This window comes from Drosophila biarmipes, chromosome 2L (assembly GCF_025231255.1).
Source record: "Drosophila biarmipes strain raj3 chromosome 2L, RU_DBia_V1.1, whole genome shotgun sequence".
In the NCBI taxonomy this organism is placed as follows: domain Eukaryota; kingdom Metazoa; phylum Arthropoda; class Insecta; order Diptera; family Drosophilidae; genus Drosophila; species Drosophila biarmipes.
This window is the reverse complement of record NC_066612.1, coordinates 17555705-17579351: the sequence shown is the minus strand read 5'-3', so window position 1 is coordinate 17579351 and position 23647 is coordinate 17555705. Positions and strand designations below refer to the sequence as shown.

Here is a 23647-nt window from a genome sequence, read left to right as displayed (position 1 = left end):
GGAAAAATCGGTGGGGGTCGAGTGGAGAAAGTGGCTTAAGCAGCTCTTAGTTTAAAACTTAAGAGCTGTCTATGGACATTTTCTAGCCCTTAAGGAACACACTTTTAGTAAAATATCTACATATTCTCCTAAAATAAGTCTTTGAATAATTTATTAACAATAATAAACTTAAAATGCTTTAAGTTATCTCATATTTAACATATTTTAATTACTTCTAATTCAGTTGCCTTCTTCTGTCATTTCCAATCACAACCTTTGAAGAAATAAACCCTAACTCTTTCGTTAAATTTCACTAGCTTTTTCTCCCCCACAAAGAACGAATTAAATCTTTAGAAGTAATTCCGAGCGGCGAACTTCATCAACTTTTTAATTAGTTTTGCAATCGAAAAAAAACTTTTTGAAGCGAACCGAGCTGATGCAACAATCATAGGATTCAAACCAGGAGCTGGCAAACTTTGCCTCATAATTTCAAAGGTAAATATTTATTTTTCAGCTAATGCCCCGTGGCCATAATCAACAGCTGGAAAATGCCAACCGAACCGCACTGAACCAAACTGGACCGCGTCGCGCTCTCAACAAAGTAATCAATTTTTTGAGGACATGCCAGGCTCCCGACCGACTTTGGCAAAGTTGGGTTGCAGTTAGCAAAGCCGTCAGCAGAACTGGTGCCTATCCACCTACCAATCAGTGCCGCCAATTGTGGCTATGAATGAATAAAAGGAAATCAAGATTATGAAACTTGCACATCATCTATGTTTTTGAGTTTCTTAAAATATCTTAAATATCCTTATTTTCGTGATTAGATCTATGTATATAAACAACTAGAAAAATAAAGCACAACGCTTTAAGCTTTCTTAAGAACATGCATTTATATAATTTCTTTAGAAAGTAGTATTACTAATTTAAAAACCAATCTCCTGCGATTAAGGTTTTATGATTGAAATTATTTAAAAAGACATGTCTACATTTTCTAGATATGTATCTAATTATATTCTTTTTAAGTAAATCTAACCAGCTAATCAAAAATCAAGCAAATGTCATAGGACCTAAAATATCATACGAAATTTCATTTCAATTATTTTAAATCTAAATTAATGATTCGTATCTAATATATACTCGTATACCTTAATATTTTATATTATAAACATCATTCACCTGCTATTATAATACTTGACAAAATAGAAAATCCTGAAAATGTGTAGCAATCCTTAAAACCTTATATAGATGGTTTATAAAACCTAAGGACAGCTGTTTTGCCCAGAGAAATGGTTTACTTAGCTGGTTTTGCTTGGCCAGCAAAAGCTGTCATCACTGGCAGTTACTCATCAGCCCACGCCAGCTCATCCAGCGAAAAGTTCAGACATCAGGCAGCCGCAGGTTATGGAGAAAGGTGGCGAACTGGGGATCTGGGGAACCCAGGAACTGGGGAGCTGAGGAACTCGGGGGCAGGACCTAGAATGTGGCATGGCCGATGGCTTCCCAAATGGCACCCAGCGGACTCCACTCTCGCTGACTGACGACCAAAATGTCGCCCCACTCTCACTCACTCTTGTTTTCCCGCTTTTCCACTTTTTCCGCTCACCGGTTGCTGGTGTTTTATGGGACTGGTGGGGGTTCCCCCCAGAAAACTTTCAGTGCGCTAAAAAATTGAAATGCTGCCTCACGTGCCACGAAATTTTTTATATTTGTTGATTTTTGGCTTAGAGTGTTGACCGAAAACAAAGTTCCAGTTGGCTTTTGTTTTTCAATTTCGAGTTTTTTTTGCCGCACTCACTTTTGCGATGGTTTCCTTTTTCCGTCCATTTCTGGGCTTCGGTTTCAGGGCGACCTCTTTGACGTTTTGGATTGTGGGTGCGTACCTATGTGGCTTCCATTTATTTGGCCATGCTGCCGGCGTTTTTAATAACTTAATATCCTTTGTACTCCCCCGCGGCGGGTTCTCTAGTTTAATTTGATTGAAACGCAACTATTCGGGTTCACCGATGCTGAGCCCTCTGATTGGGTTTCTTTGACTCCATAAATCTTTGTCGACCGCAAGGCGATTTTTATGGATATTAACTGACTACTGGCAATTTGTTGAAAAGTCAAAGGGATGCTCTTTTTTCCATCGATGTCACTCGAGTCACGAGTTCGTGGCTCTTTCATCGATATCACTTTGAAGTTTTGAACTTTTAAGAGTTAGTAGAAAGTTTTTTCTTGGATTTGACTGTGCTGCAGATTGGCCACAAAGTATTTTTTGAAACATTTTAAATTTCTACTTGGTATTTGCTTTGAAATTTATAAAGATCTAAAGAAGTTATGCAAGCAGTACACCATTTATGTTTTTACCTATTCCTCTTTAGTAAGAGACTAAAAATAATCAAAGTTGACTTTAAAGTTGTATGTATAATATTGTAAGCAGGAACAACTTTTTTAAATTAGCTAAATTTACGCATAAAGCTGCAGGTTTGTGACTCTGTATAAGCCACTCTCGTGGAGGACTCGAGTTGAGTCCTTGGTGGCATCGCTCTTATTAGCTTTCGATTTGCGTAGTGGCTTTAGCTAAATGCCTGGGCTGCGGGCACGTGCCGAACGAGCAGCCCACTCGGAGCGATTTTAAAAGGATCTGAGGAGCTGGCAATGGAGGTGGACGTGGGGCGTGGGTGGTGGCCAGCAAAAACTAGACTTCCCTCGTTGATGGTGTGACGGGCATATTAAAAAGGACGCTGCCAACATCATGTCCCCAGCATGACGTGCCAAAAACTAAGTAGTGTCAGCATGGCAATCAAAAGGCATGCCATGACCTGGGCTTTTTCCTCGTCCCTCCGCAATTCACGTGCAGGTGTGCGGGAAAGGACCTTTCCACTGTAGGTACAGTAGTTTCTGGCTAATTTGGAAGTTACCCTTAAAACATTTTGAATCAGGGATCTTTAAATTTCTCTTTCCAAAAACAATTTAAAAAAGATAATTACAAAATTTCACAGTAGTTTCTGGCTAATTTGGAAGTTACCCTTAAAACATTTTGAATAAGGGATCTTTAAATTTCTCTTTGCAAAAACAATTTAAAAAAAAAAATTACAAAATTTCAAAGTTATAATTACTTCGATATACTGGCTAAAAGCTTAAAGGTATAAGATAAAAATATATAGTTGGTCTAGTAAAAAAAAATAATCAGATTCAAACATGGTTTTTTCTCTTTGGATTTTTATTAAAACGTGTAAAATAATTAATTTACTAATTAATTAAGAAAAATTTAATATTTTACAAGAATTCAAAAATGTTTCAGTAATCATGTGTGGACGCCTTAGGTAGTTCCCACTTTCGAGCGGGGACTGTAGTCAGAGGTAGAGGCATCGTCTGCTCTCAAATAGGCAGTTGGTATTACATGCCTTTTGTGTTCCAAAGAGATTGGTTCGGCTGCGTTGGGTTTTGGTTAGGTTCACTTGGGGTTGGGGCTGGGTTTTGAATGGTTAGGAGGCTTGCGGAGGCGGGTAGCCGTAGCCAAACAACACATTGCTCTTAGAGTGCGTTGTTTTAGGCTAAGTGACGGGCGTGGCCGGGCTCAATGAGAATGCCTTACTTACCAGGAGCCTTCACAGAGCGTTTCTCGTCCCATTTCCCACTTGCCAACTTGACAAAAAAACGCCATTTAGTTTTGTTTTTAAATATTATGCACGGACGTTTATTGAAATCGTTTTTCTTTTGTGTCTTTGCCATAGAAAACCATAAGAGTAACTTAAGAACTAATGCAAACTGCTTAAGTATATTACACAAAAACTTACAACTCGAGACTGTAAGGGGTGGTAACTTAGGGTTAGGGACTTCGGGTCGCTTGTGCACTAACATTAGATAAATATTTTGAGTTCTTACTAGCACTACGGTTCTTAGACATAAACACACACGTGAATACATTTACATAGATATATGCTTCGGTATCGTATGGTTATCCCATTATAATGACAAACTGGCAACGCTCTCTTGGAAACTACGACATATTTTTTGGGTACCTATCCTAGCACTGGTTTTTGTGTTCTTCCGATTTAATGGATCTGCTTTAGCTACGATTAGTATATCAATATTTGCTATTTCATTTTACTTTATGATGGAGTCACCTCTTAAGTTAGCTTTTTACTGGGTCCTAGCACTTCTTATCGTGAGAACGCGTGTGTGTGTCTTAACAGGGGTTTTCAGTAGGTGTTTAAGTTCTGTTTGTAATCCTAGTTCTTGCATTGAAATGTCACATGTCCTTACTGACTAATCATATAACTAGGAGTTATGCGGATAGAAGTTATCAGGCCGTTTCACCCTCTCTCTGTCGAATCCATGTTATCTTATACGTCATTCATATTCGTCTGGGGATCTCGTACTAACCCCAACATCTAGGCGCTACCATTTAATATGTCTTTGGGAACAGGGTGGACGACGTGGTCTGCTGGAAAATCTTGCGACGTCGCCTCTTGTTGTATTTACAGGTCTTGGCATGCTTCAGCACCGCTGGTTAAACATATCTGGTAATCTGGGTGTGGAACTCCGATAGGCAGATCTGTAGTTGACTGAACGAAGGTCGCTCGGTGGGCATGGAGGCCCAGCAATAAGCCATAATGGTAAAGCTGTAAGTGAGAAATAGTTGCATGAGCATTATGAAATTTATTACACTTAAGAAGCGAAAAGGTCTTGCAGAATAAGGTTTAAATAAAAAGTATAACAAGCTTAAAATAAGAAATAAAATTTAGGGGAAGTACTTACAGCTCATCTGGGCAGTTGAAGGGCTGGGCCAATCGATAGCCGTCTTTCAGATAGTGTTCCATCTCATAGGGATCGATCTCGGCATAGGGTAGTTTGCCCAGTGTGCACATTTCCCACATGAGAACGCCGAAGGACCAGACATCGCTGCCCTCGTTGTAATGCGACTTTTGTAAGGCCTCCAAGGAGAGCCACTTGATGGGTCGGTACTCGCCATCGCCCAGGGAATTATAGTCACCAGGGAAGAGATCGCGACTTAGGGCACTATCTGTGAGCTTAACACGCAACTGATCATCAATCCTGAAAAAGAGAGGAAAAAAATTAAATAAAACTTTAGGTAAATGTTTACAAGTATATTCCATCCTCTTAGGCAATACCTAAGTATTCTATCTCTCCGAAGTATAATCAGTTTAGAAACTAGGTTAACAGCAAATTAATTTTTACCCCCATTACAATGATTGCTCAAGTCCCATTTCCATGTAATACTTACACACAGTTCCTGGCCGCAATGTCCTTGTGGATGACGCCGTGGTTGTGCAGATGCTCCATGGCCATGGCCAGCTGGGAGCCCATGAGCACCGTCTGGATGGTGGTGACGCTCCTGGCATACGACGGGTCCTGCAGGAAGCTTTTCAGGTTCCTCACACTTCCGGTGGCGGCATAGAGCACGAAGGGCGTGGCGTAGTCCTCGATGGAGATGCCCAGAACGGAGAGAACATTGGGGTGCGAGGCCTCGTAGAGCATCATGGACTCCTGGAGCAGCAGGTTCACTTGCAGCTGGCTGGCGTGCTGAGCCACAGTCTTGACCAGTACCTCCTGGCAGTCGTTATAAGTGCCGCGATAGATTCGCCCAAAGTTTCCCTCCTGGACGAGGCAGGAGAGCCGGACGCGGCACTTCTGGACTGTCAGCTCTTGGAGACGGCGGTTGAACTCCTCAGGCTCATGCTCATATTCGCGAAAGGGCCGCGTCAGTGTGGCATATGTGGGTGTGATGGTCGATGGGCAGACATAGATCGAGTTGTGGGCCGTCGAGGATATGGTGGGCAGTCTCTGGAAGCTGGAGGTCTTGATCAGGTGCACTCCGTTGGAGGGATGGCGCTTGGAGGGACCCTTGGCACAGTAGGCGATCAGGATGAGTGTGGAGACCAGCACCAGGGCCAGAATACCGCCCACAATGAGAGTGACCAGTCCGCTGGCTGGGGGAACCAGATTCTCCCTCAACATGGGATCAAAGTCGCGCTTAGATCCTCCCGAATTTCCACGGCCCACATTAACCGGCGACTCGGTGACCACCGGGCGTTGCTTCTCCTTGTTCGGCGACTGATGTCCATTGGCCACCACGTGCTCATCGTTGCGATCCACAAAGTGGATATCGCTGCCATGACCCTTTCGCGCCGTCTGCATCAGGTCCACATCGTCGTCGTCGTACTCCTCATGCGCACTGTCCTGCTCCTCTCTAAGGCAGATCTTTTTCCGCTTAAAGATCAGATTCGTGTTGTTGTTCGTAGCCCTGTCTAGGATGACCTCCACATTGATGGTGACCGTCACCTCGGCATTCCTGGTGCCCGAGCACTTCAGGGCAATGCCCCAGGTCTGCGGCTCCATGGGCACATCCCCGATCCGGGATATATTCAGGATGGGCCGGGGCAGCACCTCCGTGTCCGAAGTGGCGATGTTGATGCTGTAGGGCAGCGGGTGGTCCACCAGCGATTGCCACGTGAAGGTCACGTCGCTGATGTTCGCCGGCACGGGTACGGCAAAGTTCAGGGCGTAGTCGTTAATGGCACCCTCCCGCACGTAGTAGAGTTCCGCCGAGACTCCTGTAAGTAAATGGGAAAAAGGGTAAACATATTTAGCACACTAGGAAAAATAAGTTTTTATTAACAATTTGTATTAATTCTACTTTTAAGACAGATAACAATTTATAGTTGCAAAATAAGTATGAGAAGGTAGTAGTTTCTTTAAATTTTCTAGGGAACCCTTTCCCCAAGTTTCTCTAGGTGCAATGCTTGTTGCACATCACCTTACCGCCCATGCCAATGATAATCCCATTCAGCCGCGGGGAAATTAATGATATATTTGTGGGCCAAGTGAATTGGAGAAAAACTTTGCGCTCAGTCACCCGACCCGACTGCATAATCAATCACTAGGGATAACAGTTTTCTTCTGCTCATTGGGGGCGTGGAAAATTGATTTTCCTTGAACTGGATCGGGATTCGGAAAATATCTGTCCTCCGAGACACTTAAGTGACATATTGAAGGAGTTAAATGGCATGCTGCGCGCTCCTAAAGTGATTGTCAATTTTCCGACTCGCCTTGGTCCTTTCTTTTCCATTGTAGACAATCAACAAATAAGTTGGCTATCAATGACGGAATGATGGACGAACCTAAAGACGTTTGAGGCGGTCAGGAGAAAGGAGAATTCAAAATTTTCCAGCTAAGGGAAGGCCCCTTTAGGGGAGTACCCACGTCACACCTGCCGGCACATGTCCAGGCTTTTCCCGTGCCTACCCCGCCGTATATTCTTATCCGTAAATTGATCTGATAGTTTTGACAGCCAGTGTTCGTTCAACCTGCAACTGTTACCTGCCCAGCAATGCATTTTTAATTAAATTAGCCATGCGCTTTGTAGGGAAGGGATCCCCGATGCCCCGTTTTTAATGCGTCTGCGAGGCGCCTCCATGGGATACACAATAAATCAATCAAATTATAAAGAACCGAAGGTGGACCCTTGGCCAAGACACGCGACTGCCTCCAGAGGTGGAATGGAGGGGGCGTGGCCGAGGGCAGGTTAAATGTTCATGCTTAATTAATGCTGATGTTGCCGCTGTGCGGTGTGTGTGCGTTGCATGTTGCTGCTGCAGCGTGTTTATTTTAGATTTTTATCGCAGTCGTATCCCGGCCGCAGTTACATTTCATACTTGTACGTTTTATTTTAATTTATGCCACTTATTCCTGGGTCTATTCATGCCACCGGGAGCCAGAGGAGCGCATAAAGCGGTCCGCATTATAAACACATATATATCGTACTAATTAGTGGGGCAAACCCCCAGACAAACCTCTCCCCCCATTGCCGCTCGCACGCTTCGTTTGCACTCTTGAAAATGTAATTAGTAAGCCCAGCGAGGAAGGACTTCGAGGTCTAAGGGTAGTGGATATGGGAAACTGTCGCATAATGAACCCGGCTAAGTCAGATAGAGAGCTTGTGATAACTGCAACGCCGTTGTGGGCAGGGGGTCAAAGGGTTAATGGGTCTGCGACATGTGAGGTGCAGCTCATTAAACAGAAAAAGAAATGGTTATTTTCACAAAAATATGAGCGAGCTGTGAGCTCATAATCCCTCAGATCAGAATTTAATTAACATTAAAATTAATGGTTTGGAAACAAAAATGAATAATGCTAGCTTGGTTTCGCTTACTATTTAAGTACGCTTAAAGTTTCCAATTCTTTTTTCTTTCGGTTTCCATCAGTCACTCATTCTAACATTTAACTTTGAAAACAATTACAATTAAAATTCCGCAGATGCAAAACTTTCCCCCAACTCCTAACACAATTATAGACAAGTAATAGCAATTTACTTTGAACAACCCATGCCCCATGCCCCATCACCCACCCACCTACCTACTCGCAAACCCCTCGAACTCCCCTCGCGACGCGTTTTGCATTTCAACTTGGTCTGGTGCTAATTAGAGCTGATTGCCCAACAAATGAAGTCGATGCCGTGGATGTGGGTTGTGGGGATGCTGGGACGCTGGGACGCTGGAACACTGGGTTCCTGGGGTGCCAGGTGCCTTGAAGGAAAATCGATTTGGCCAACATCAATCAGAGGGGAGGCGAAAAAGAACGAAGGGGAAAGGCCGGGCAGACGGCGCCCAAAAACTTCCACTTCAAGTGCCAGTGACACATAAATTCAACGCTCGGAGAAAAGTAAAAGTTGTTCAAGCTGTGCGAAAATAGTTACCCAAGTGCAGGAAATAAGTCTGTGGGGGAGGAAAAAGCAATTGCTTCTCTCCCAGGGCGTTGATAAAGGAAATAAGAATTGTAGGGGAAAGAGTTGAGTTTAAGTACAGACATTTCTGCTGGAGTGACGGGATAAAGGATGAATTTCGGGTGAAAGCATATTTTACCATCTAGCCGGGAACTTTCTCCACTTCTAGACAAGAATTTAATTTTTTGATAAGACTTCCAGTTTAATGTACAATTTTTCTGGAAAATATATCATCTTTAACTCTTTAAGACCCCCAGTTGGCAGGCCAAACGAGGGCGATTTAAATTCATGACACGACATCTATTTAATTTCAATTACAGCCCTGAAAATGCCATAGCGAACGCATCAACCAAAAAAGAAAAACTCTTCCACACACGCAGGGAACTTTGGAATGGCAAAAAAAGAAATGGACATTTTTTGCGCCACCAACTGAATATTTTCCCCGCCCCAACTTCCTTTTCCTTTCAGCAACCCGTCCAGATCCTAATTTATGCAAACCCAAGGCAGACATGGCGAGATTTCCAGGCGGACCAGACCCAAAACCCCCACCAACCAGATCGCAGTGGGTAGTTTGGATATCATTTTATGCTTTCTTAACATATTTTTTGTCGTTGTTGGTTGTTCGCCCACATTGCGTCATTCGTGGGTTTTCGTCTCGTTTCGTTTCTGGGGGATTTCGCAGGCCATAAATCCGAAATTGTCTTTTGACACATGAATATGTTGTGCATTAAGCCCAGACAGAGGCACCCAAAGGCAGGCGGCGGGCGGCGGGCACCCCAGACGGAGACACCCCCATCGAAAGTCAGACGACATTTTTATTACGATCTGGGGATGGGTATAGCTATGGGTTTGGGGTTATCTGCCCAAAGTCCCGCGGCCGATGATGACATTCGGTTGGGCCCTGGCCCAGAAGTTGATGCTGATTTAGGGTCATTACCGCGGGCTTTTCGGGCATCTAATGGGCTCTGCCATTTCAATCTGCATACGAGGGCGGCCAGTCTGGAATTTATCTAAGCCAAAGGCAAGTACGTCATAGCCCAGGCGGATTCAATTTGCTGGCCCCTTTGAAAAGGAGATTGCTTTTCAGCCTGGGAACTGCATGCCCATTGTCCCTATCATGAAACTTGCAATTCGCCAAATTATACGTTAGTCGGCGGGGCTGATTAAATCGGAGGAGGGTCGAGTGGCGAGTCGAGAAACTGAGACTGCAGCTAACCACAAGAGGTCAAGAGAGTCTGCGAAGAGGTTTCACCGAGAGAAATAACAATTCTAGGCATTTTGAGAGCATTCAAAAATATAAATAAAGTTTATAAGAAAGATCTAAAAATAAAGAGTTGGTTTTTGAAGAAAATGGTTTTTATCGGAAAGTAATCTCAGTATATGGAGTTATTTCCACATAATGAAAGTTGTAGTAACGTTAACAGTTAATTTTATTTCACTTTACAAATTGGTTGACAAACAACTTTAAAGGCATTTCTCCCAGTGAGCAATTGGCTCGGGAAAGGTAATTTTTATGCCCGAATGGTCATGATTCGTGCCCGGCTGCGTGGCCCGACATTTGGCCAAGACTTGTCTGGCCAAACAACTTTACTTCGCCCGGCTGCGATCCACGGAGCGTCAGAGTGTAAGACAAACAAGCCAAAGGACATGTGAAGTGACTGCGACTGACAGTGTGATTCCCCTCCTGCAGGCCCCCTCCCCGCCCCCCGCGAGTCGACCAACTCTGTGGCAACTTCATCCAACGTCCAGTAGCTGCCGAGTATTTCTATTTGTATTTCATCGCCCCGGTCGAGCAGCTGCAATTTATTTGCCTGGTCTTCGAGTCTGTTCTGCTCCGTTCAGTTCTTTTCTGGCCTGGTCTTTGGGCCATGGATGCCGCAGCTCTTCTTATAGTTATGGCCTCTACACAGCCTGCAGCTCAGACGCAATCCCATCATGTGTTTTCCCTTACATTATCACCTCGACGAGGCCCGGCGATGGATGCTCTCCTCCGGCCAAGACCATAAATTCCGCGCAGGAAGGCGGGCTGCGGTGCATAAATTATGTTGCCAACTGTTGGTGGATTTCTATGACAAAGCCCGTAAAAGAAACGCATTACATTTATGGCGTTTGCCTGGCCTTGGCCATCGGCATTGGTAATGGGATTGGGAATAAGAGTGTAATACAGCCTTCTTCCCATAAGGTTCGTTAGCTGATTCTCATTCTCAATTAAAAATGTAAATTTACCAAGTGTTGCAGTGAAATTCTTAACTATTTATGAGAGGGCAGTGCCACGACTGGGCTCCTCAGAAAGGGTTTAATGATTTTTTATCTGTCTTCAGGGTATAAGTTAATTAGCACATTAGGAAATATTTAACATTGAAAACTCAGTTAAATACCTAATGAACTTCTTTTCAACAGCTTAAATATTTTTAAATAATGTTAGCTAGATATATTATTTCGCATATTAAGGAAAATCTTTGAAAATTCTCCGATTATTCCCATGGAAATGACTCGCAACGCTTTTAAGTTACTTTATTTTAGGACCCAGCTAATTCTGAAGGACCTCTCCTGACTGAAACCCATTTGGGTCAAGGCAATTAAACAGCTTAATTATTCCACCACTAATCGGTAATTAATCTAATGCCTGAGCTACTTGGCTGATATCCAGGACTGAGTAAGCCCTTCGGTGAGCACTTGGGCAGGTGCGCAGTAGAACCGCAAATGTGCAGGTGGTACACGGCTGAAAATCCCTTCCCATTTTTGCGTTCATTAAAGGCGTGATTGGGAGTAAACTGAACTGAACTGGAGTGAAGTCTTATTGACTCATAAAAAATCAAAAGGAGCATTAACAGGCGAGCTCTTAAATTTAATGTGATTATCTGGAGAAGTTAATGTGATTATTATCCGAGCGATAGCAACCGACACCTGGCAAAGACAACGGGGATCCAGGGCATAGATGTGGCAACACCCACCCACATCCATCAGTCCTGCCTCCGGGCACCGCCCTTAAAAGGGATTTCTGCCACAGTGTTGGCCATTAAGTTGCCACTGGTGCCAAGCTTCCTTTCAATTTCTCGGGGCGCACACTGAGGGAAAACCGTATATTTCTAAAGCCTTTTACAAAAATACCTAACAAAATAAAACTAATACAAAAATATTTAAACTTAGGAATATAACTATAAAATACTAATGAAAAGTAACAAGCTATAAATTATTTTTGTATAGAAAATTAAATACATTCTATTCCTATTGATATTAAAAAAAGTCGAAGTTAATAAAAAATGGTGATAAAAATTTCGATTCTAATCACATAACGAACCAACTACAACTTTTTTGCTAGCTTATATACATATATATTTTTTAGGGTTTTTTTAAATAGATACCATTTAACACTACCCCACTTCTCTCTGTGTTTTTGGCTAGCTTTTTGCTCTGGCTGCATTGCGTGACGTAATGAAATTTTTATCACCTCTGGACGAGGGATCTCCGAATCCGTCTGTATATCGGTGTCTAGGCACTGTCATAAAATTTATGGTAAGTCATAAAGCGAGGGCGGTGGGTCGACCACCACGAGACAGGCGATGGGATGGTTGGAATGGCCCATGGGCTGGGTTTTGGGGCCTTTCTGGGGGACAGGTGGCACCACCTCGACCTGGAAGATGGAGCCCCAAGCTCTGCCCTGCGGTTTAGGGCTGGGTCTGCTGGGGTCAGCTCCTAATGTGCGTTGTGGATTTGGATCTGCATGCAGCTCTCGCCCTGGGTGGCCAGCAGCCAACTGCCAACTGCCCGCAGTCAAAAGACAAAAGCACACAACCACATGTGTTTGTGCGTGTTTTAAGTAAACAGCAACTTCCTGTGCTGAAATTTCAGCTCAGCCACTCCGGCTTGGGCCACCAATTTATGAACAATTTTTGACAAGGCAGTCGAGGAGCAGAAATTTTGGCCAGCGGCGGGGCCTCCTCGGGGCATCGTTGAGGGCCGGTCCCGAGCCCAGGTCCCAAACAAACAGGCGAAGGGGCGGATCGTCAGGGAGCGAAACGCACATATTTTTCAATAGCACCCCAGGGATGCGGTAATTTATGACTCTGACCGAGTGAGGAGCCCGTAGTCCTTGGCTCTTGGAACCGTACTATTGACTTTTTTGTGTGTTTTGCCGAGCATCTGCCGGCGAGGCAAGGCAACAAACAAATAAACAGAAAACAAAGGGCAGAAAGGCAGCAGGAAGAGCAGATTAGCATTGTTGCACTGGCGTAGGCGGTGCTCCCACCGAAGTGGACATTGTCACCCAAGCCCCAGAAGAAAAAATCGCACCTAAAAAAAGTAACACCCGAAACTTTTCAGCTCTTGTTTGTTTCGAGTGTTTTTTGGGTCAGGCAAATATATCTGAATACATATATATTTGGGGTTTTGTTTTCGTCCGCCGTTGAAAAGTGGCTGAGGCTTTATCATCTTGTAAACGTGACGATGCAGAAGGGTCGAAAATAAAGCAGAAAATCCAACCGAAAAAGTGTAAACTCTACCACACACGAAGCAGAAGCTTTTGTACGCTTTTTCATACTGCTTTCCTTTATTCTCTTTCCCGGGTTATTTTCCTCATCAAGTCCGGTGGATAAGTTGAATACGGGAAAAAATATATACGTTAAGATCTGTGTAATTAACACAGCTTAGCGGTGGGATAATAGTGTGTGGGGGTTTTAAGTAACTCACAGGATGTTAAATAATGCTTATTTAAGTGGTTGAATGGTAAGCATTATAATGATGTACCATAAAAAAAGAGAAGGTGGAAAATGAACCCAAATTGGTTAATTGTGTGTACAATCAAGCTTGCTTCTAAAAATATCTAAAGCTTACAAAAAAGTTTTAGAACCCTTGTACCATCAGTTAATTAGTATACTAGATGCAAATTATTTATTTACAAAAATGCAAGAGAGGAAACCATATCGAATTCATTCATAAGAACGCTTGCTATTTTTACGCTCACTTAATAGATTTCCATTTGAATACACTCATTCACTTAGTTATTCATTGGCGACACCCGGCTTATCCCACATTTAAATATGTTAATGATAATGTTGCCAATGGCCACTCCCCCCCAGAAACTACCCGGCATTTCACGCTCCACACCGAAGAGCACCCAGTCTATAAGCACTCTACAGTGTAGATACAAATATAATAAGCGAGGAGGGCAACAGACATGATAATAACCGCGACTAATTCACGGAAGAGCGCAGAGCGAATTGCATTCGCCGTGGAACGAATCGGGCGAAAACCCCTCGCCATTCCCCAGCTGCCCCCATATTCCGCCCCTGTGGCAAATGAAATTTATAAATATTCCGTATCATCGCTTAATTAAACTTAAAATAAACCGCAAAACAATCAGGACTCAGCTGTGCCTGCCCCTTTTCCACGCTTTGCGTGCCATGTGGAGCTCTCATTGGGCGTGACAGGAAAATTACAAACGCAGATGGAAAAAGATCTCCTCACTGTCGTCGGGTTGCGGGCATAAATTACATGGAGATGGTCAAAAAATAGGCGCGAGAGGGGTGAACATAATGTTTGCGTTATTTCGATCAGCGCGAAATTGGTGGGGAACGATTGGCACATGTCCGAGGGTGTTGAGTTCCGTCATCAGTGACTGACAAGGCGGATCCCAAAAAATGGAAGCCGAATTGGGTCAATCGAACGCACTGCAATTGGGAAATTTAGTGCAGAGTGTTTTGTATGAGTTATGGGATTTAGTTTGCGCACGCTTCTGGACGAAAGTTTGTTTTTATGATGCCGAAGAAATACGCTTGAAAGTTTCGCTTTAAGCTGCTTTGAAAACTTTGCTTAAACGTGTTAAACTTTGCAAATAAAATAGTTTTATTCATGCCCCAGCTTTTGTTTTTAGGATATATTAAACTTATAAAATGCAGCGTACTGTGCATATCAAATATTTCAGATCCCTGTATTCAAATATTGTGTTTGGTTTCTGGATTATATAAAACACGACACTCTCTGTATTATAAACTAGTGTGGAATTATATATTGTTATAATCAGAGATTATAAAAGATTTTCTTGCTGGGTGGCAGGCACTTGTATTTATTTACTCTTAGCTGGGGACTGCATTAAGTATTTCCTTATGGGCCTGACTCGGAGCGGTGGCCCCACCCACATGTTAGTTTAATTTGGGGATTATCCCCCCCAAAAGAAACTCATTACGAGTCCCACATGCATATCGCTTTTTTCGGCACTTAAGTGCTCCAGAAAATGGTTAATTGCCATCCATGTTATCAGGACACAAGCACACACACACTCTCAGCCAGATGTGTTTTCATAGGGGGAAAGTCCCCCGCTTTTCCCATGTTTTTCTATTGGCTCCCTGTGCGTGGGAAGCTGGTGCTACTGCATCTGTGGAAGCTCGCTCGCTGTGCGGGCGTGTGAAATTTTCCAATAAGCTGCATTCGTGAATTATGTGCTTATGGATTTCTGTGCTGGAAGCAGATAATTGTGCGGAAAGTAATTAGCATTTTGTTAATGGACGCCCTGACAGACGCATAATACGCTTCATTTAGGCAACTTTAGTGCTGGATTGTGCCTCGGCATCTCGTTGATTATCGATTGGCCGTGGCTCCCTTTTCTTTTACACATATGTATTTATCAGACCCATCAGATTCGATTCCCACAATCAATTTCGAATATCAAATGGATGCCACACACGCGCCGTCATTTTTCCCTCTTCCTGTCGGTGTCCTGAATGTAAAGGAGTAGCGCAAAGGAACAATAGCGGCCAATGAAAAAATTAAATACGAAATAATAAAAAATAATTTACGGGCTCATTACGAGAGTCAGGTCGAGATGGCGAGGGGTGGTGGGTAGTCGAGGGAAAAGGGAAAAGGGAAAAGGGAGGGCGACGAGGCGCCCGCCGGAATTCGCCAGCAATAAAAATATGGGAAGCAGACAGTGGTTCTGGTGATGTGGGAAACACAGGAAACAAATATAGGAAACAAAAAAAGGTTTTAGGATTTTAGTTAAATGAAAAATCAAGGTTTTTATGAACTGAATTTTATGTTTAGGAATTTTAAAAAATGGTTCCAAAAACTGAATAATAAAAGCAATGAGCAACGTAGGGTAAGTAATGATCAATCGGAAGTTTTCAGTACAAAAGTAGCTATATTTATAACTGCCTAATATTTACTATGTATTTCTTCATATTTTTATAGCTTGTACTTTGAACTTTATAAGACCCACATTACTTAGCTAGAAATATTTATAGGGAGCATAATAAGCCCAATTTTTACCTATTGAGCACCACTGTGCCACTGTCATCATTGGTAATGTCAGCCTGCAGTTTGCCTGCAGGCGAAGGCTCCTGGCTCTGCTGTGCACATCCACATCCACCCCTGCCACCGGTGGTTCGAAATAAAGCACTCAACGCGGGTTGCTGGCAGGGATGAAAGGAGGAGGAGGAGCTGCCCTTCCTCGCCAGGGTGGCTGTCTGCCGTGGAACTGGCTTTGAGACCCCTGATTCAACACCGGGAGTGGAGGCCACGGCGTGCTCAAGTGCCGGGCCCGCCCGCCTTTCATTCAGGCTGTAGTGCCGGCGTTTTGCCTGCCTGCAATCCCGGCTGGCATTTCGCTTCCGGGCGAACGTATTCCTCCGCCGCCCGTTTGTTTGCATACGCAGGACGCTGGGACGAGGGTCAGGGACACCGAATTGTGATTGTGGGGGAGCTGCTGTTTGCACCACGCATTTCTGGTCCATTAAGTAGCGAAGGTAGAAGGCCATACCCCCGACCCTGGCCCTCCTCCTGCATTTGACATTGTTGTGTGCGACTTTTCTCACTTTGGATTAAAGAGCTGGAGGGTTGGGATACGTACACTCGTAGGTATCCACTAGATACAATTGCTTTTTGGCCAGCACGCGTCGCGTGCATTGGCCTTTGTTTATTTAGACATTTTATTTGCAGCTTAGCTGATGCATTCGCCAGATGAAGACAACCCCCTGCTAATCACCCATCATGATTGTGGGAAAGTGATTTTGCCTTGATTACCCTTGAGCGGGATTTTCATCTTTTTTTTGGTTGGCCTGAGGTTATTTGATTAGCTTTTCGTGCAAAGGGTAAGATGATTTCGGCGTTTTCCCAAGGATTAGCATAAGTACAAGGGGCTTTGCCTTTGATTTAATCCCCGCACGCAATCGGAGCTCGTGAAAACGCTTTTGTGAAAACTCATGAATTATTTCCATCTGCCCCCATGTGTTTGCCATCGAAATCCGCCGCATAATGGACACAACAATTTGTCTAGGCAGATAATTACCGGAAGAAGAAAAAAGCTGAAATCATAAAAACCAAATGATATAAATTCCAAGCAAAACAAGGGGAAAAAAGCTCAAGTCGACTGGAAGTTGTGCAACTCATTCACATTCCGCTTTTGGGGGTGTGGGAAATGGGCGGCAGCGGAAAACTCTCCCATTTCGTGCCTGACCGCCACCAATCATACAAAATCCAAAAAGAAGAAAGTGCAACCGAAACGGGAACCCCCAGCAAGAAGTCCAAAAGAACATAAACAATTGAAACTGATTAAATTAATTTGATAACAAGTCCGGACTGACTGACAGACCGAGCATTGAAGCACTTTAGATATGACTAGGGAACTCAGCTCTTCTCTGAGGGGTTGAAAATAGAGTTGATATGTGAAGCAGCTCTTGGGGAATTCGTGGCGCTGCCAAATTGGAATGTGAAATATGATTTTAATTTAAATAAATTTAGTTTAATTGAAAGCCGGATAAATGGGCTGGCCCAAAGCAATTACAGATAGTTTAATTCGGTTTTGTTTTTTCTTGGCCTTTTTGGGGGCAGTTGACTGCCATAAATTATAAAGATTGACATGGAAGTGGGCACTTGGTTTATGTTTTTAATAATCTTAATTTCTCGAATTTCCTAACCTCCTAACATTTTAACTTTTAAATCGTCCATGCTTTCAATAGTTTAAATGTTATATAAAGCCAGCTAGTGGAATTCTCTCGAATTATGCCTATTTTGGAGGGATAAATCAAAAATATTAAGTTTGCTTGGCAATAAATTGTAATAAACATACAAGATTATCATCGGTTTATTTATATTTTGATATAGAATCCGATTAAAGATAACCGAAGTGAGCTTTAAAACTAAAGCATCAAAGCCTTTGGGAGTTATCATTGCGTTACTTTTTGTGAGGTATATGATAAACTTTCACCACTGTTTTGATTGGGAAATCAATTTGTGGGTGTGGAAGCGTGATGCTTATGATTTCTTGTTATTATTGTCACCCACAATAGCTCCTGAACCGTAATTAAACAAACAACAACATGCGCAAATCATTTAGTGATTTAATTAAGCGCAAGTGGTGGCTTCAATTACGAAGGCGTGGCACCTAACCATAACCGATTTTTTCATAATGTTGCATAGCCGCATTAATGCAACACACGGGGATGAAAGCCTATAAGGGGACAATGACTCGTCAATAATAAGGGGAAGGATCGAAATGCACACAGAAAAACTGGAACCAAATATGGTATTTATGTGTACTAAAACTATGAAATCCCCATATGATTCATTGCCTGACAGGTAAATAGTAATTAAATCCAGAAAACAAAACAAAAAATAGTTATGAACATGTCAATTGTAGTTAAATTTAAGAAGGTAATTTCCCTTTTATTCCCAATATACTTTAATTTGGCTCTAACAAATTTATTTGTTAACAACAACGCAATTTTTATGACGCATAACCCAGTTTAAGGACCTCTAGATGTAATGCCAGTGACACGTGAGTGGCATTCGCAGCCGGATTTCTAGTGGCAACAGATATTTCTGCCCGACTCGCAAATAGTCACACATGCTGTTGCCACAAAGTTGCCGTTTCTGTTGCTGCAGCAATAGATGTTGCTGTTGCTGCTGCTGCTGCTGCTGCTGTTGCCACCACGTCATCGTCCTTGTCACTGCAACAGCATCGACAATTCTGCCTTCCGCCCGTGATGTTCATTTGCCAATTACGCGTTTAACTCTGCATGAAGCCAGACATAACAACCTGGCAACTGGATGGATCGGTACACGTGGAGAAAGTGTCTCTCGTTTTGAGCTGAAGATCTTTACGTTTAAATTATGAAACCCACAATAAAACTATAGATAAACACTATCGACAGAAAGTAGATTTTCAAAGAACTTTTATATAGGTTTGTTTTGAATTTTTTTCTCCGTGCAGCCAGGAGACAGGTGGCAGGGGGCAACGACAACCGCTTGTTTATGTTGTCGTGGCAAGTTGGCAACACATGCCGCACGCTCGGGCAAATCTAATGCCTTCGATTCCAACTGCAGCATTAATTATTCCGAGGGTGAAACATTTTTGGCCACGCACACAAGAGATTTCCCTTAAGTTCTGAGTTCGCCGGCTGCCCGGGATGCTGCCGCTGCTGCTCTCTAATTGAGTTCACATTACTTGCCGAAAATATGTTTTGTATTTCGGCCAAATGTTCTTTGCTTTTATTAGCCAAACGTGAGTTGGCAGCAATTTCCATTGTGCGCCGGAAAATCATGTTCAGTTCGAGATGATGAATCTGTTGGCCCGCGCCAGTTGAAAGTGTCAAACCATTTAGAGAGATGGGGTTGAGATTAGCAAGTGTTGATAGACAGACCCGAAACGTGACTGGCAATGTCCGTGGGTTACGTGGATCCAGGGATCTGCTCAGCCAGCTGCCAGGGATACAAAGTTGGGCAACCCCAAAAGCCGCTCTAAGCCAAGTGTGAGGGAAAAGTTTTTCGACTGTGAAAATTGGATGGGTGTTGTGTGTTAAATTTATGGTGGCTCTAGAAGTACGATTTTAATTGGTTTTCTACGTTTCAGATAGATTTATTCTTTTCATCTCCAAGGTAGTATAACATATTCCTATGAAAATACAAAAGACATTTTGAAATGTCTCATACTAGCAATATTATCTTTGATTATACAGTATATATTAAAAAAAGTCTTGTGAGTTATTTATTATATTTAAAAACCTTCTTGTCCTAATACATATCTAATGAAATCATATCTCCCTGAACCCTTTACTAACTATATTTTCCTTAAACATGATATTATTATCCTGTAATCCTTTTACCACGTCAGGAGTCCGCAACTCTTAACGATGGTAATTTTTGGCTACACCTGGCCACTCTTAAGCTGTCTCTCAACCAAGCCCCCTGGTCACTCATTGCAACCGCAAAATCCATCAGCACCGACTTTACATATCCGCTCATTTCGCTAACGAGCTGGCCCACAGAACCACCGAACCAGGAACCAAGAAGACAGCGCCACGCCCCTCTGATCCACACCTGACACGGTTTACATAGAGCCCAGCAATTTGGGGCGCACTTTGGGATAAAAAAGTGGGTGGCTATATGGCAGGTGGTGCGGTGTTTTATGGCTTACTGTGCTATATGGTGTGGATGTTAACCTAACGAACAGTGAATGCCACGCCGCAGCTGCAAGTGCATAAACCTCTTCTTCGGGCGATTCTCCTTCACTTTGCCCGTGCTGCTGCTGCCCGGGTTGACAATTTAATTGATGTGCACTCACACAAAGGCTTTTGAAGCGACCGCTAAAAAAATAAATAAAATAAAATAAAAGTGACACCTAGCTGGCGGATCGAAAAGTAGGTCAGGCATGCAACCCGCTGTCAGCGTTGAATAATTGGAGAGGGTAGCGTCACCAGAGACCCACCCAAACCCCATTTTCCACATTCACCAAACCCCAAAAAAAAGAACCCCAAGGGGAAAGTGCAGTTGGAGGAGTCAGGCGAAAAATGAATAGCGGCCACCGCTTAATGGGTTTTAATTCTGATTTCGTTTGACACACGGCTGACACAACTAATAAATTTCCCGGGGCCATGTCAAGTGGAAAGCCTCAACTGGCCATCCATCCCAGACCCATTCCAGTGCCGTATCACCTTTGATTGATTGTCTGCTGGCGCTTTTGGCCGGCGATAAGGTGTAAGGTAGTCAAGGAGTCAGAACCTGGATACCCCCAGAGCCCAGCACTCAAATCAAACATGAATTACGACGAGTGGCAAGCGGTGATAACCGACTAGATAAGCGCCTGATTAGCCCTGCACCACGGAGCAAATATTTACCCAGTTATTCACAAGTGACGCGATGCAATCTGTGTGCCCCTCCAGAGCTCTGGAACTCCAGACCTCCAGAGCCCCTGACGCCCATCAATCACCCGGCCTGTTTGCACACCCACAACAACACGCGAGAGTTGTAAATTTTACAACATAATTTTTGATAATTCTTGCCCTATCTCCGGCTACCGATCCCACCTTGTACTCCCCACATGTATATAAACAAGCACTTTGCATGTGTTTTACGATTCCACATGGATTTTGTCCCAGCTCGGCCACCCTTTCCTTGGGCTGCTGATTTATTTTTTATATTCACTGGGTTGTAAATTCTTTGTCTGTGCCTGTGACACATTGTAAAACAATTTTCCTCACTTTTATTAGCTTGGCAATCTCTTCGATGGGATTATGTGTGTTTTTTTCTGGTCGAGAATAGGTTGAGTTGAAACAGATATGGCAGGGGGAGGTGGAAAAGCATAAGCTGGGCAGTAGATTAAAGGTACTCGGGTACTGGCTTGGGGCTACCTTAAAGCCGATTAGTTTGCTCAAGTGGAAACTTCGTTATTAGCTGGAGATTAACGAATCAGTTTCGATAAGACCTAGAAATCAGTCAACCGAATAAAAAAGATTACAATGGTTTAAATAAAAGTTAAAAATAAAAGCGATAAATTGTTTCCTTAGGTATCCTATACCTACACACAACTAAATATATCAATATTTGTTGAGAAATAAGTTTGTATATTTTATTTTGTTTTATACAATTTTCATATAATTTTAAAAAAATGTATGCTTTAAATAGAGCTTTTCACAGAAAAATATATAACAATAATCCTCAAAAAGTATCCATTTAAGAATGCTAAAATAAATTTTATGAGTCAAGCTGTTCTAGACTTTAAATACATTTTTTATGTTTTTTATAAAACAAATGCTGCTTTTTTATAAAATTTAAATAACATTTTTAGCGAATTTTCTATTGGAAGTGGTTTTCTTTTCAGGCACTTAACAATCAGGTTTAAGTATTAATTGGCATAAATGCTTCCAATTTCGAAGAAAAGTCCACAGTTTAAATTAATTTGGCTTTCTTATTTGTCAAGATAAACTTAGCAATAAATTAAAATGAAGAACAAGGCAACCATCTTAGACAAATAGAAAGCTTTCTGAATAAACTGTCCAATTTGGCAAAAGAAAGTGCAAAGAAAATTCTTAGCTGCAGGCTAAGAAACAATCAAAATCATATATTATTTACAGGAAAAATGAGTAAATAATCCGGCAAAATCTCTGCCTGTTTGCCCACAAGCCAAAAGCTTGGCTTGGCATAAATCAAATTTGATTTAAAGTCGGACGCAGGCAAAGGTGGCAAATAATTGGCCAGTTAATTGAAAAACCATAGAGCGACCTAAGCTTACAGAATTTCCTGCCAACTTACCGATTAGACGCAACACCTCGTGCAGGTTGAGGAAAATGTTCAGATGGGCCTGACCGCTGGCGATCAGGGTCAAGAGTAATCCGATTGTCAGGAAATTGCCACGGCTGCTGGCCATCTTTGGATTGGATATTCACCGCTTTAATCGCAATAAGAGTTTGAACAGAGTTTCGTTTTCTCCGATTCGGTTTCCTCTTTTTTTGGCACTCGAAAAACAATTTGTTTTTACTACACTTTTCTCGGTGGCTTTAATCCCGCTGATTATTATTACAGGAATTATCAGAATTATTTGTCAGACATTTGGCACTGTGCCTCTGGCCGGGAAACTCAGGCGCACATATTTCCCAATCAGCCTCTGCACCCGTTTTTCCTCGCTTTTCTCGCAGTTTTCCGCGTTCGAGTCCCGTTGATGCGCGCACCGTGACGATTTTCCACAAACTGTCATCTGGATAAACAAACAGTTCGCCAAGAAGCGGATGGGTTCCGCCGCGTGTGGGCCCCGTGGACCTTGTGGATCCGGTTATTCACGAATGGCTATGCGCTCTCGAATGGCTTTCAGGGAGTCGAGCGTCGAGAGAGCCTGTGGAAACGCCATCCACAAGAGAGAAATTGAAGGGGAAGTGAGAGCACTACCCAGTACTCTATTTGTAATTTCTTAACTATCAAATGGCTCTACTCATTAGCAAAAGTTTAACATAATATTTTTTATGTTTTTGCCAAGGCCCGATATTACTTTTCAGGTAGTATATATTGATCATCGAGAGTGAAAAGTTCCTCGAGCTTATACCAAAACTCAGCTTAGGAATTTTCCACGCCAAGAGATCAAATTTAAATTCATACATTATGCTTATTTTCTTCGGCTCTTAATTTCTTCGCTTTTTACAATAAGTGGTCCTACGGGAATCCGCCTTTCTTTTTGGGCTTCACAAGGTTTTCACACCCCGAAAGTTGGGATTTTAGCAGGGTATCACGCCCACTCTAACGCCCCCAAAGTGACAATAGCACTAGAAACCCCACATTATACGTTATATTTACTTAATATTTTGAAAAAAATTAAATGAGATTGTATCAATAAATCGATAAACCCAACTTCGCTGGGTTATATATAAAACATGACAGATGATCATATCATAAATAATAATTTTGTAATTGCTATTCGGTAATATACTGGTAAAATTTGCAGACCTACGAGGATGCCAAAACGCATCTTTTCCGGTCTAGAGGAGAGGGCCCAGGTTACACGATTACCTTCTTGAATAATTTTGGCAAATAATTTAGCTAACTAAATTTAAATTGTATTTAAAATTCATAATTTAATTAAATAATTCAATTCTATCAAGCGCATCTCAGCCTTGAGGTGTTCTCAAACATTGCTGTTTTCAAATGTCATGATGCAATTAGACCTTTTTTTGAACTAAA

General features: G+C 42.7%; 1 protein-coding gene across 1 annotated transcript; it reads right to left on the bottom strand.

Annotated features, from left to right (window-relative positions):
- Positions 1–3634: 3634 nt before the first annotated feature.
- LOC108034015 (tyrosine-protein kinase Drl) lies at positions 3635–22655 on the bottom strand. Its single transcript, XM_017108749.3, has 4 exons — positions 22232–22655; positions 5213–6542; positions 4726–5022; positions 3635–4589 (listed from the first exon to the last, which is right to left on the bottom strand). The coding sequence occupies exons 1-4, from the start codon at positions 22344–22346 to the stop codon at positions 4478–4480; spliced, it is 1854 nt and encodes a 617-aa protein (XP_016964238.1). The 5' UTR covers positions 22347–22655; the 3' UTR covers positions 3635–4477.
- Between the last annotated feature and the right edge of the window lie 992 nt (positions 22656–23647).